The sequence below is a fragment of the Agelaius phoeniceus genome, chromosome 1 (assembly GCF_051311805.1).
Source record: "Agelaius phoeniceus isolate bAgePho1 chromosome 1, bAgePho1.hap1, whole genome shotgun sequence".
Lineage (NCBI taxonomy): Eukaryota > Metazoa > Chordata > Aves > Passeriformes > Icteridae > Agelaius > Agelaius phoeniceus.
Genome location: NC_135265.1, coordinates 31893100 through 31908469, shown reverse-complemented (window position 1 = coordinate 31908469; position 15370 = coordinate 31893100). Strand labels below are relative to the sequence as shown.

The following is a 15370-nucleotide window of genomic DNA, read 5'->3' as shown; positions in this document are numbered from 1 at the left end:
TGCAATGAAAGGAAAACACAAGGGTAAAGCCTAATGTATGGAAAAGGCACATCCCTCTAACACAGGCATATCCACCACTGCTAAGTAATGCTGCACAAATGTAATACAAGCCTGATAGAAATTAAGGGAAAATAAATTAAGTGAAATTAAGAGGCAAAGTTGTCATATGCAAGCTTTTAAAGTTGGGCATATCAAGAAAGGCAATTCAGATCAAGATCCATGGTAGAAACAGAATTTAGGCTTCATTGTATTGCCCACCATAAATTCTCTGTAGACCAGTGAGTTTATAGCTGAAGTAGAGAGGATGAAATATTAGAGATGTTTGGGGCTGAGAGAATTTAATCTTCACAAGACAACAGTGAAGATCACGGGTAAAATTTGAAAGAAAATGTGTTTTATTGAATCCTTGTCCAGTGCTCTCGTCACTGGTAGACTAATACCGTAAGCTTTCCTTAATACTAAAGTTGTGAAAAAAGTATTCACAATAAGTTTTCACATTGATGAACTGTAATATAAAAAGATTTATATATATGTTAAGGTATAACAAAAAGTAACCATTTACCTGCATTTTAATTGCTGCATGGAGTGATTGAACTTGGTGAGATTTTATTTTAAAATATTTTGTTCTTCCACAGACCTCATAACTGCAGTTTTTTATACTTGAAAGGAACTTTTAAACATTACTGAACTTGAGGTAAGCATTCTACTTCTTTCTTTCCTGTTTCTGGTAATGTCAAATACTATAAGCATGGTCAATGTAATAAAACATACAGATGCCATAACAAATTTTTATAAATATTTCTTTAAGCATTGCTCAGGCAGGATTCATCATTATTAGACATGACTTCTCGAGGACCTGGGAAAACTGAACTTAGCAATGCTTGACAATCTTATTTCCTGTTATTATTTATCTTTTACTTTCCCTAAAGCTATGAATAATTTTTCTCTTTTTCCTGCTTTCTTTCTTTGTTATTGCAATAATGTGATATACTTCTGAAAGACATTCTAACACTGACAAATTCAATTACTAATCGCAGAAGATTTTAATCTCTTATTAAATTAACTAGAAAATGCCACTTACCTGAAGTATTATCAATATAATGCAGTAGGTAAGTGCATGAGGTTGTGCACTGGTCAAGTATGACTTGAGATGCATTATTAGAATGATAGCACTGAACACAGTTCCTGTAAAATAATAATTGAAATTTTAATAATTTCATATTTAATACTTTTTTCAAATTTAATAATAATTCCTGTAAATTATAATTGAAAACCTATGTCTTTCTCTGCATTCTCCTTTAAGAGATTGTATCAACAGGCTGACATATTGCTTGCACATAATGCTTTCCTGTTAGCAAAAACATTGCGACATTTATTTATTTTTTTCTGAAATGTGATGCCTCTCTCAGCATTTTATCCCTCTGATGCTTCTCAGAACCAACTAGTCAGAAGTTGCAAACTAAAACATATCTTTGGCTTTGAGCCACCTCTGCCCAATCCTTGCTCTGCCTTTTGTGATGCAAGGGTGTAGCTAAGGTCCAGCTTTCTTCAGCTTTCAGCCTCCACTTTCTAGTCTTTCCTTACCTATCAATCTCATTCAGATGCACGCTGGAATTGAAAGGTAGAGGTAAGCAGAGGAAATACAGCTTTGCCAATAATTTTTAGGTGCTATGTTAAGACAAAGCCAAGTAAGTCTGCACTGCTGGGCAGTTTAGAGAGAGAGCACAACAAGGAGGCAATGCTCTCACTCTTACTGTCTTCACTGTATAGCCCTGAAGGAGACAGATGTCACAAGAGATCCCCAAAAAAGCCCTAACTGAATTTTTAATTAAGATATGCCATCTTCTGAATTTATTAAAGGCACACATTTCACAGTGACTTTGAACAAGTAAAAACCAGAAAGGTTAACTGCATTTTATCTAGTGAAATCTTAGCAGCAACATTTCCAGATGTGGCCAAGCTTGGTTCTCCAGCATTTTCACCAGATGAGATAAACAATGATTCTGTTTAGAGCACAATGACCTTTCCAATGAAAGGCTGATCTTTCACCCTCTGCACCACAGTGAGATGCACAACATCACATGTGTGATGAGAGGGCACAGAAGAGCTGTGCCCAAGGAAAGGGCTTCATTTGCTCTCTGTGCCAGGACCACAGAGGGCACCACTGAGAGCCTGGTCTAGCTTGTCCCCTCCTGGGCTTGCTCAGTTTTGACCTCCACACTGTCCCTTCCTGTACATGAGTAATGAAAAATGACATGCTTTAAGACCAGCATGGCAAAGATTAAGTGCTTTGAAACTGAACAATGAAGAGTGTTGTTCTTTGGGTAAGACCAGCTCTGGTCTGCTGATCAATGGCAGTGACAATCCACAAGTACTGGTCCAGCTCCACACTGCTTTCTGCTGAGAAGCACAAGGAGTGTGCAAAAACAAATGTGAAGAAGATTGTTTGACTTGGTGGCATTCAAAAGTAGGATCTATTTTCCATTTTTAAAAATACAAACTTATAGTTTTATTTCCTACCCAGGAAATCTCAAATGAAGAATGGTTAAAATAGATGCTGACATGCAATTCTCTTAATTACCAGTGTGAATCCAACTACACAGAGAAGTATCAATCGTATATTGGTGTAAATCGTACCAATTTCCTACAATCCAAATAACTAAGAAATAGAAGCAGAAACATATTTTCATGTTTCAATACTAGGGAGTGAAAAAGTCAAGTCTAGCGCAAGAAACATACCAGTTTTCTTCACAGGCTTTGTTACAAGTAGGGCAATATTCACAGAAACGGCCAAAGCTTCTTGGGTCTGTGCACTCACACTTTCCACATACACATTTTCCTCTTCCACTGCAAATTTGGCCCTTTGAATTCAGGCAGTGCTTTGCTGATTGTGATGAGCACTCACATCGATCACCTTCCCAGCCAGCAAAGCATTTGCATTTACCACCTTCACATTCACCATTACCTACAACACAGAGAGTCTGGAGTCATATGTTTCCATGAAAACACAGAAAACAAATTTTAGATGGATACATTTGTATTGCTTGTGCTTTACCTTGAATGGAGCAAATTTAGACCTGGACTTTCTAATTTGTTTTTAAGTTAACATCTTGGACTGAAGTTACTGGCATGATCAATATTGAAGGCTGCTGTTCATTGTTAAGTTGAGCATAAGTTGCTACTATGATGTTACCCTATAACCTTTTACTAAAATTCTGCTCTTTTGCTTTGGATCAAAACAGTGGAGATTAGGAATTACACAATGACCAGGAAAATAGCCTTCCGGCAAACTAAACAAACTTCTCGTTAGCAAGAAAACATTCCATTCAAATAAACAGCAAGATTCAGTGGAAGAGTATAAAGTTCATGTGCACAGGCCAGGTTCTTTCCTTCCTTTTCATTTTCCACTTCCATTTCCATTTCAATTTCCATTTCCTTTTTTTCTCTTTTTTCCTCTTCCCTACCATATAGTGGACAACAAAAAGAATGAAAATTTCTAACAACTCTGTTTCACTTAGAGTCTCCTTTCTGAAGCAGGCATTCCCTACAGTGTTCATGTTTATACCAGTATTTGAAATCAAGTGCCACTGTATGTCTCACAGGACTGATTTAGGGTGGTAGAAAATCAGAACCTCACCTGGAAGCTATGATCCCTTCCTAATCTCTCAGTATCGCATATTTCCATTATACTGAAATGTATCAACTAGCTTCCTGGAATAATGTTATTTTTTGTTTGAGAAATCGGTATCATTACTTATTAAGAATTTTGAGATTTAAATATTAAAATAGCTAAACTTTGGAAAAAAAAAATCAATGTATCCCCTAGAAAATGGTGGTGAAATTTAGAAGACAGTATGCCTGTGGTGAAGAGAGTCCAGGAGTGTGTATTCCTAACAGGATGTTCAGGACATTTCCCACACTAATTCTGCACAAACAATTCTAGTTCTTGACAGCCTTATATCATTGTTTTCAGATGCATCATGTAAAGTAGCCTCAGAAAACAAAACAAACCAAGAAAATACAGACAGAAACACTGCAACTTACCAGAACATAAGTTTCCCTGGTGATACGGGCAGGAAAAATCATCCATTTCACAGTACTTGCCATACACCTTGCCTAGCTTGTTTTTGTAGCAGAAACATTTCCCATCTATGCAATTTCCTTGACCACTGCAGATGGGTTGGTCCTGGTGTTGCCTGCACTTCTCTGAGGGAAGTGTGTCTCTGTTAGAGCTACAGTCACTGTCACTGCACGGGGACAGTTTGCTGTCAGGAGAAGTTTCATCAGCCCACACTCCTTTGTGCCCTGTGCTGTCTCCATACTGGCAGGCACAGCTTTGCTGCACATTGACAATGGCAGTTTCATTGAAACCAATAGGCTTAAGTATGACATATTTTCTTCCTCCACTTGTATGACATCCTTTCATTGTGACTGAGACATTGAAAAGTACCTAAGAAGAAATAAAGATGGATTGAACAATATTATTATTTTCTTGCTTACACTTGCTTAAAATTTTTAACACATAAATAAAGCAGAATCTTATATTGTGTATGAATGTGCACTAGCTGATAATAGCAAAATACACAGTAGTCACTTTTTAAACATTATATATTAGTAATGATAGTCATCACAAATACAGGTAAAATCATAACAATAGAGGAAGTCCACTTTTCAAGTTAAGAAAGCATAGTTGCAAAAGACAAGTGTAATACAAATTAATGGAAATAGAAATATTATCACCATCCTCCTGCTATTATTTAACATGTATATTCTGTCATATCACAGGAATATTTAGGTAAGAATTGGGACTAGATTGAGCAAGACAATATACAAACAGAAACAGAGATACTCTTCACAAAAAGAATCTATAATGAACGTCCTGCTGCAGAATTGGTCATGCACACATAAACCACATAGATTTTTGGATGGCCCTGGCTACCCCTACTGAAACACAGAAACAGCTCACATGTTAGCAGTCACTTTTCTCAATTCCATGGACCCAGTGCCTAGCTCCAGGCCATGTCATGGCCATCACCATCATTTTACAAGTTCTCATCCCAGCAGTGCCCACTACAGCAGCAGCTCCCATGGCTTTTTGCAGTTCTAGCACAGGACTAAGGATCCTTTTTGCAGTTAGGTGATTCCCATAGAGTTTCCATCAATCACCCCTAAAAGTTTTTGACAGCTCTGACATGTCTGACACACTAGATATCAATCTTGTATTTTAAAATTATTTTTTGGGTTTTTTTTGTCCATACACTTCTGACAGAGTATTCCCTCTAACGTTTTGAATTTTTTCAGCTTCCTGATGCAAAGCAACTCTTTCTCATCTCCTCACAAAGAAAATGTAACCAAGAGGAAAAAGTGAGAGAGGAACACAAGAGAAGCAAGTACCTTTAATCCTTACTATCAAAAAATAAAGATTTCCAAATAAAAAAGGAGAAACCCCCAGAAACTGATTACATATGAGGCTGAAACTGCCCGCAAATACTGAGGCCATTCATCTCTCATCACTGTCTCTCCCTCCCGCTGCGCCCCCACACGAGAACAACCCAGCCCTTGGGGACAATGGTGGCTTTGTGGCAAGTGGGGCTGCGGCTGCCTACACGGACAACAGGAGAAGAATGCTGTGCAGAAACATGCACTTCATGTCATATTGAGGGGGCACACAGGCTTTGTCTCACCCTTTGCTTTTCTTCTTCTCGTTTCTCAAATGTGCCACTACACACATAACCCCTCAGCAGCCCACACTCTCCATGCATTGAGATTTCTTCCCTTGGGTTGCAGGGCAAAAGTGTGGCTATAGAGAAATTGATTCATACAGGAGGTGCATATCATGTGGGGAGGACAGGCTGCAGCTAAGGAATGTGCTTTTATTCAACACAGAGCCCTGCCAGAAAACATCATCTTCATGTACAAAACAGTACTGGAAGAATAGCAGGGAAATGGGAGGGAAGGGAAAATCATGTTGTGCATATGAGTCGTGAAATTTGACTCTGAACACAGCAGCAGATAGACTGAGCCTGTGGTGACTAAATAATTACAACACCATGACACTTGCTAATAGCCAAAGTTAGTTTTGCACCCTGAAGAGGCCACAGGATTCTTCCAGAATTTAATCCACTTTGTGTTTTGGTAAGAAAAGGAAGGAAGAAGGATTAGACAATGAAAGGAATGTGAGAATTAAGGAAAAGCATTTTGTCTGTAAACAAATACTGAAAGAAGGATTTACAGTTAAAATAAATTAATCTCTTAAGGATGGCTCATTTTCAACAGCCATAGAGGTTTAGGACCACATGCAATCTTTTACAATCAACTGGCTTGGCTTTTATTAAAAAGAAACAGATATAAATATTTTTCTTTTCATTAAACAGAACAAATTCCAGTCCTGTTTCTTATGACATGCCCAGGGACCAACAGTGGGGAAAAGATGCTTTAAGAATAAAAACAGCAAATCTCCTGTAAACTGCGGAAGCTACAATCAGCAGCATGCAGACAAAATTCAGAAGAACATAAAATACATTCAAATTTACATTACAATTCACACATTTAATGTGTTTACCTATTTCTACACACAGACACAAGCTATTTCTCACACTAGCTGAGACATATGTACATGTCAAGCAGGAAAGAACTCCTTGACCCTGCTCTCTAGAAACACAGACTTCTTCCTGGCAAGCGAAAAGAATTACTCCAGTAGTCCAAGCAATTAAATAAATATATCAAGGCACAGAGAAGTTTTTCTGGGAAGAAAACCATGTTCTTTACCTCAGCCAGACATCTTCCCCTGCATTTTCATGGTGCATGATGCTCTGTTTCATTCAGTAGGTGCCACCAATTCAAATGGGAATAAATTATTTTATTAATTTGGTTTATAAAATAAACTAATTATCCACAACCCTGATTGTGCAGGAAGACTACTAAAGCACGAAGAGAGAAAGGTGACATCGAGTCCCAGGGAACACAAATTCCAGTGATTTTTTTCCACTGAGTGATTATCTTTCAACCTCTTTACGTACAGATTTCATCACAATGGATGTGGTGGTTGTGCCCAGTGGAGGACAAAGAAGGAAAGTTTTAATGGACGTTAGCTTTCAGGAAAAGCTTTGAGCCTTAGTTCCACGGGATTAGTGAGAATTAAAATAAGATTCAGGAAAAATAAACCCAGAGAATAATAGAGAGCCTGTGATCATTAATCACATAAATCCATTTTCAGTTTAAGTAAATCCCTAGAAGATTTCACACCATTGAAACCCAACCAAACAGAAAAATAAGTATTCCAGTTCCTTGAAGAATGAGAACTATCAACATACTTCTTTATTATATCCAACATTTTTACATCCTTCCATGCCAGTTTTTTTACTTCCATCAGGACAGATCGCAGTGATATTGAAATGTAGACCTTGGATCTGGTTATCCACTTGAATTTTCACTTCAGAGATTAGTTTCTGTAACCAGAAAACAAGTTTTAATTGCACTGCATCTCAAAATATAATGTACATTAGTGACTAACACCAAGTATGGCTCCTATGTCTGAATAAAAATGAAGAATGCTTGTCTGTGTGAATAAAGGAATGAATTAAAGCTTTGTTTCCTATGTAGAGACCCAATTACATTCCAAATATACATAACCAGTGAACTAGTAATTCTGATAAAGAGGATTAGGTTTTCCAGATAAAAATGTTTTCAGCTTTGCTAACATGGTTTTGAGACTGCATTTTTCACAATTTGAAAATCTATTCCAACAACCATGTGCAACAAAAACTGCTCATTGTTTGAGTCTACACTGACTTTTAGCCACAAACCTAAAATACAACAGTAAACATACATACAACCACTGTTATCCAGCAGAAAAGTTTTCTAATTGACTTAACACTTTAAAAACTTCTAATGTTTTGCATTTGTCGTAGAAAATTTTTCTCTGAACAAACCTTAGGGTGACCTAAAGGCTATTCTTACTGATTTTTCTGGGTAAACTAAGACTATAAAAGCCAGCAATTGGCCAATTTTGCAATAAAAAATAATGAAAAAGCAACTACTTTGTAACTTGTATTTACTACATGACCTAAAATCCTGCTTCCTTCAAAGAAGAAATACTTTTTGACCATTTAAAAATTTATTAAAGCTCTGTACAAATTTATGAGCTGAAAATTGCACAGAGGGATTTTTAAAATTCCTGTCATATTACTATTAAAAATGAGTTTAGTGGGATATTTTTACTGCTACAAATGGAAATGCAATTATATGAATCTTAACACATGTTTATCTTAGTAGTAACTTTTTGAAAATTAGTGACTCATCTTTGGCTTTTTAGCCAGGGATTTTCAGCCAGGGTTTTCCATAGCTAAGGCTAAGGTTTCCCTGCCTGGAACAAGAGTGAAAGAGGCCCACTGTCACTGAATATCAACACTAAATTTATTTTCTTATCTAAGTCCTTTTTTTCCTAGAATGCAACACATTCAAGACCTGTTCACCATGTGTTTATATAGTAAAAAGGCCCTAAAACTATGATGAAAAACTCAAATTGTGAAATCCAATGAAGATTAGGATGGGAAGGAAGACAGTGTCTAAAAAATGAAAATAAAGTTAAAGCAAACTGGGGGCGGCTGGACCAGGAAAGTCCCACTGAATCTTGTATTGAACAAAGTAATTGCTTCATAAAATTTCATTTCCTCCCCTTGAATGTTTGCCCTGCACTGGGTAAGAACTGTGTTTCAATTTAGGAAGGACAGTGTAAAACTGTCATACAAAAGGACTACAATTTTCAAAATTCTATGCCAGCAACTTCCTGCAAACCTCCATATTTAAAATGAGATCTCTTGACTTTATAAGAGGAAGTAAAATAACAGCGAGAACTTCTCTGTAATTTGACTACCCCTAAACTCCTCTGGTTTTGAATGTGTTTGCCTTTCTCCCAATGTCTCCAACGTGACAGCGAGAAAAGCGTATGTAAAAGCATTCTATGAATTAGGAACAGACATGGGGGCTTGCTCTTCATTACAGCAAATTTGCTGTAAGCAAATTGCTTGATTCTGTGGTTAAATGGATAATTTCAGCCTCCCAAATTTAACTAATTAAAAAAAAAGTGATACATGTGGGTACCTTGCATATACTTTTGTAGCTGAGATTTCAACTTTCTGAAATGGAATGTTTGTGCATAACTGCACAACTTAACAGCATTCAACCATGCAACCCATCACATTCATTCAGATGCTGCTCTATGGGCTCCCCATGCTCCAGTACCTCAAATGTCTATTTCTTGGCTTCATTATCAAAGCTGTTTACACCCTCTTTCCTGCTCTAACAACATGCCTGTTTCACTTTCAAACTGCCATTCTGTGTCAATCATGTGTGGAAAATGACTTTACGGTATTTCCCATACTATTACTTTCTCAAACTATTACGTTCAATTGATGGCTCCAAGCAAGAGTTCCCAAAGCCATTTCCATTTTTCTCTCCCAAATCCCTATCAAAACTCTTCACTTCCATGCCTAAACCCCCCAAGTCATTACTCTGCTTTTTACAGTATAGATACTGCTTTTCACGATATCCACCATTCTCAAAACTACCTCCTTGTAAATTCCCATTTCTTGTTTGTTTTCTAAAAATTATGCTGCACAACTCTCCAGATATTGCATTAGGCTTTTGCTCTGAATTTATATGGTGCCTAGACAGTGGTGTCTGGTCTGTAATTAAAGATCTGAGGTGCCAAAATTCAAATAAATAAACCGTCTTTTGAAGTGACATAGCAACAGATACAGAGAACCAAATACAATATTTAGAAGGATCCTTAGAAATTAAAAAGCAGTAGCTCTTGGCTTTGAGATCCTGACAGCCTGGGACTTTGAGAGCTATCAAAAGATAGTATCACCTATCCACCTGGACATTAGGAAAAGTACGGAATGTATCCTTGCAGAATTCAGATGGGAGATGAGATCCTGGAAATTCCAACTTCAGGCTATAAAAGATGAAAAATGTACAAATATTACAGAGAACATGTCACTCTCCTCATACCTGATAGGCTTCTACCACCAAATCATTGAGATTTGCTGCTTGGGATTCTATTTGTCTTGCAACAGTACCAGGCAAGAGAGGTAACAGATCCTATGAAAAAGAAAAAATTTATGCACAGTTTTAATTTTAAGTATAAATATTGTGCCTTCAGAATTGAAAAAAGAAATCAGGTTTCTAACCTACTTTATACCAATGAAACTGGCTTCCTTGAACAGCAAAAATAACATTGATGTTATTGTCAATCAATTTTTCAGAGAGCTGCCCAAGAGATGGATGCTCCTGCAAAATACAACAGGAAAGAGAAGATTGCAGATTAGTAGGAAAAAAATCTTATATTTCATATATGACACATTACAGATTTTCAAATCAATCAAATTGGATTGATTCCACTCCAATTATAACTCCTAAATGTACAGAGAATAGTAGACTGACATCAAAACCAGGATGGGGTCATCCTAATAAACAATAAAAAAAAAATAATCAGAGCATCAGCCAGGCTTATCTGTTGCCAACTATGTTGATCTGCTGCACAGCAGGAGGACTAACTGTCCCCTACTATTTTGTTGGTTTGAGTCTGATGCTTAAGAAATATGGATAGGATGTGGTCCATGGTCCATCTAGAAGAAAAGGGAATGATAGGTGGGTTCTTGTGCAAGAGCCAGGGAGAAAGTAAAACATGAAGCACTGAGATGAGGCGTGCTTTTGGGAACAACAAGGAAGGTAATTAAAAATGTGTGATTCTCAGATGTATGTTTTCGCAGCCACTGGATCAGGTTCTGGCAATGTCAGTATTCTATGTTTATCTCAGTTACTACTGACAGCTTTCTCCTTGGTGTGTTCAGGACCTACCTAAGGACTGGCAACTCTAGTCCTCACCACGATGACCTGGTACATTTTCTTAACCACACCTATGCTTGAAGAAGATGGCATGAGTTTCACAGCTCTCCTCAGTAATGCATTGTTTTATTTGGTGGAGTACCTATGACAGCATGTCCTGTGCCAATGGCCTGCTCTTCTACACTTCTCATTGAGAGAGCTGACATGGATTTGAGAACAAGAGCTGTGTTGCTATCTCTTCCTCCAAGATCCGGGGAAGTTCAAGGGTCTCTGTGTGGTCCCAATGGGCTTTGTACACCTGGGTTATGTGAGATCCCTTCAGCTCCAGTACTCCAAACCAAACTGTATCTGAAAATCACCACTTATTAACCAGCCTTATAAGTGAATACTTCTCAATAAGTAAATTCAAGAGTTAAAATTCATGACTAAAAAGAAAGAAGTGACTGGGGTCTTGGCCTGTGATTCCACTTAAAGAGATTTCATCTGGACACCTCCACTTATGTCAGGTACTTCAACCTTTATCCCCCACACACTGTTGTTGTCTTTCTTTTCCTGGTATTTTTCACCATCTGCCCCTTATTGTCTCTCTCTTGCACAAACACAGTCTTTTCCCTGAACAATTTCTTTCTCCTCAGATTGTCCCTTATTACTTAAGGGACTCTCCAAGTCAACAGCCCTGCTAGCAATAATCTGAATAGCAAGACAACTGAGACCAAGAGAATCTTATGCAAGAGAGCAAAATCCATTTTCCATTATATTGCACGATTATAAAGAGCCTGTATAATGCACAGAGAGAACAAAAGAGTTTCTTGCTACAGTTTGACATTGGCCAGGGTACATTCCTCTCTCAACGTTTCAATGCTTTGGTAAAAGATTATGTTCCTTAAGATAACTGCTGAAAGGTAGATAACACAGTATCACACAGGCCTTCTTACAGCTCCAGCTAGAGAGAGTAGCCTACAACAGTGTTAAGCCCTCCTTCCTTCTCCATGGCACAGAGCACAGTGGTGGGGCCTCCACTGTGCTGCACAACCCTACAGGCCATGTGCAGTTGGCTGGCAGATCACAGACACACCAACTGGTCCCAGGACATGAGTGAAGCCAGACGTTCTGCAAACTCCTCCTGCACCATAAATGTGGGAATGACAGGGGCAGTACCAAGAGATCTTGGAATGCCGGCAAAATAAGCCAGTCCTCTTGCTTAGCACATGATACTAGATCTGTCTGAATTCCAGCAGAATGGCTCCTCAGCAACTCTGCAGCTACTAGCTGAAACTTGGAATCAGGAGTATCAGAAATAGCTTTCCAAGCCTTCATAAAACAAAAACTTACTCAGATGAAGCCTATGACACGCACAGACACTCAAGGAATGCAGGGACAGGATCCCCAGACTACCTCTGCTCACAAGGAAGGCTGAACTTCCATGTACTTGTCATCAATAGCTCTGTAGAGTGTCTAGCTTCTTGTTTATTTTTATTAGAATTGAGTTTAAAAAAGCAAAAACCAAAACCAAACAAAACCTAAAGCATCAACAGACTCACACTAGCTTTTTAATTTTAAGCATGTAAAGAGATGACATAAGGTCACTCATGCAGCCTCACTTTGCTTGCTGTGAAAACCTTGCTGTAATTTGTGTTTTCATCTTATCTCTTCCCACTACTGCTCAGATAAATGTACTTTAATTTTAGATCATCTCTCTTGTTTCAATTGCATCATTCATTTTATTAATTTACCTTACTTGGTTAAGCAGAGAAGATAACTAATACAAATGTTAAGTATTTCAGAAAGGGAGTTAATCAAGCACAGGTCTAAATAAAAGAGACTAGATTTCTTTCCTGTCATGCATTTTTTTGCTGACCCTTCTGTGACTGCTTAGCAGAAGTTAGAAAGAAACATGCAGAATAATTGTCTAAGTGGAAACATTTCTGATATAAAGTCTAAGCTTGTTCAAATAAATAAAGCAAAGTCCTCTAAACTGGCACAAATAAGAAATAAAAATATGCCAAAATACAATCTTCTCGTGACTACCCAAAGCTAAGAATCAAAGCAGGAAAACAATGTAATTGCAGAAGCCTTTAATTTAGCCCAGCCAAACAAAATTATATTGATACCAAAAAAAATCCAAAAATATGTTTCATATTATGTTTTCTAAAAGACTGACAGACTTTCATGATATTTCATTTAAGTATCAAATAGTTATTCCAGCCCTCTGATTTGACTCACACAGTTGAAGTTGGATATCTATAAATAAAATAATCTCATGTACCATGGATGAGAGGAAAAAAGCAAGAAACTAGCACACCTTCCCTTACAGACACTATTGTGTTGTCATCAAATCTACTCCAGAAAATGCAATTCCTAGTACTAAGCTGGTGCCTACTGTTAACATGTGGGCATGCAAAAATTAGCACATATTTTTAAAAAAAGGGGTTAGCAACCAGAAAACACGTGGTTCTAAATGTTCAACCACAGGTCTAAGCATCTTTCAAGGTCAATTCATTTGGGTGGATAAAAAAACCAATTTCATAAAATGCATCAGTAGCAGTCATCATGGAGATTTCATTTTCCATATGGGAAATTTCTATTCTGAACTATCAAACCAGAATATCAGTAAAAAACCATATGCAGGATATAAGTAAAAAACCATTTTTTTCAGTGAGCATCAATCTATCATAGCTGCATAGAAATATATTCATTAATTTTGTCTATATTTTCCATTGGCGAGTTTTTCATTTGCAACAGAAATTAATTCCCAAAGTTGGACAGAAAATAAATACAGTTTGTTGTTTTTGGGTTTTTTTTCCTGAAACAGACAATATCTTTATTATCAAAGGAATCCTGAACACCAAAAAAGATTTGTACCTTTAGAAATTATTTAATAAGCAGAGCAAACATTCTCTGATTTATAGCACTGCACCTAAGAAAACTAAAAAGAAAGAAGAACAGAGAATGTTCTGTATTGTGAAAGAAAAGTTTCAGGATTATTTGCTCTAAGTAAAATAAACTGAATAGACTGATTAGAATGAAAAAAAAAATCTGACATCTGTGAGGAAATATCCAAGAGGTGACAGAGGGAGTATATGAATGCAAGAACGTCAGATAAACGGAAATCTAAATAACCTTCCTGTTAGCACACACTGATCTCCCTCCTCCGCTCAGCAAGGTCCCAAACACTCACTGCTTCCCAGAAACCTCCTGTATTTCATGATAACACAACAGCCAGCAGCCTCTTCCTGCTGCTCCACCATCCTTGTAAATAACAGTTGCCAGGATTACATTCAGGTCTAACCCCACTTACACAAGCCCTCACTGACTTCACTTTCACATTGCTGGCTCTGGCTGGACACAGGCTGTACACTTTAACTAAGGGCAGCCAGCACTGAGAAGAAAACTTCAATGTGTTCTAACTGTACCACAGCTCATACTTCTGCTTTCTGTGGATTACATTCCAATTAAGCAGTGATTCATGTTTCTTAAATAAACAATTCATATTTATTTAAGAAAATACCCAAAGCAGTTGAAACCTATAATTCTTAGGAAAAAATTCCTTTCTTCAGTCACTTATAACCACTTCATATATTACTGAAGAAAATATTTTGAATGTTAAAAAAATCTGTTGAAGGCATCTTACTTTGCTACAGCAGATTTGCTGCAACTTTTTGCAGAGGTTTGTATTACCACACATTGGCTTTCTACTGTGAAATCTGAATGCATTTAATGCTAGTCCATCCATTTGAGATCGCTCATTTCTGTTGTATGCCCTCTGGTTTACTCTTACCAAGCCTTTCAACCAACACTCCTGTGCATCCTCTGACCATAAACCATAGCCACTACCTTTGTCTTGTGAGCATGATTGTACAACTCCTACATATTATCAGCTTCTACTTGTGCAAAATATCACACCACACACTTCTTACTTATATTTTATACAACACGTGTGTGATTTTTATGAGATGCTAATAAAAACCCACACCAAAACCACAACATATCCTTCCTTGCTGTGTACTGTTTTTTTCAGACTCCAAAATACTTTAGTCCACACAAAAAGAATGTCAATATGACAGGTGACCAATTCTTCATTTCACAACTTCCATACCTGGAAAAATATTATTATAATAACTGAAATAAAAGCAGTACTTTGAGAGCAGTCTAAAAACCTCCTTTAAACAGTTTTGCACTGCCTTTCTTAAGGCAAAATCCATGACATATACCTTACCATACTCGTAGCTTTGATGTACACATTATCTTTCAAGTGACAGTTTCCATCATGGGGAATTACAATTCCTGCTAATTTACTATCAAGGGCCAGATGGGAAGTTTGATCTGTCATCACAAGAAGCAGTCGCTTTGCTTCTTTACGCCATCCAATATGGCTCTACAAAGGAAACAAAATTAGGTGTAAGAAAGCAGTAGCTACCCATTTTCTAAAGTAATAAAACAACAAAATGAAAAATTAACATGAAAGACCACTTTCAGATGTTACACTGCCTGGCAGCATTGCATTTAGACCAGGCTATTT

General features: G+C 37.3%; 1 protein-coding gene across 6 annotated transcripts in view; it reads right to left on the bottom strand.

The window, feature by feature from the left end:
* The window catches only part of ITGB8 (integrin subunit beta 8), a 60528-nt gene that overhangs the window by 19233 nt on the left and 25925 nt on the right, over positions 1–15370 (bottom strand). For all 6 annotated transcript variants that reach the window (XR_013181447.1, XR_013181444.1, XR_013181446.1 and 3 more), the window contains exons 6-12: positions 15068–15226; positions 10198–10293; positions 10015–10104; positions 7314–7448; positions 4045–4450; positions 2740–2965; positions 1082–1185 (exon numbers count right to left, since the gene is read on the bottom strand). Coding sequence is in view for 3 of the 6 variants with exons in the window: in XM_077175802.1 (XP_077031917.1) it covers positions 1082–1185; positions 2740–2965; positions 4045–4450; positions 7314–7448; positions 10015–10104; positions 10198–10293; positions 15068–15226 (1216 nt within the window). In the remaining 3 variants the exon portion in view is untranslated. The remainder of the gene's footprint in view (positions 1–1081; positions 1186–2739; positions 2966–4044; positions 4451–7313; positions 7449–10014; positions 10105–10197; positions 10294–15067; positions 15227–15370) is intronic.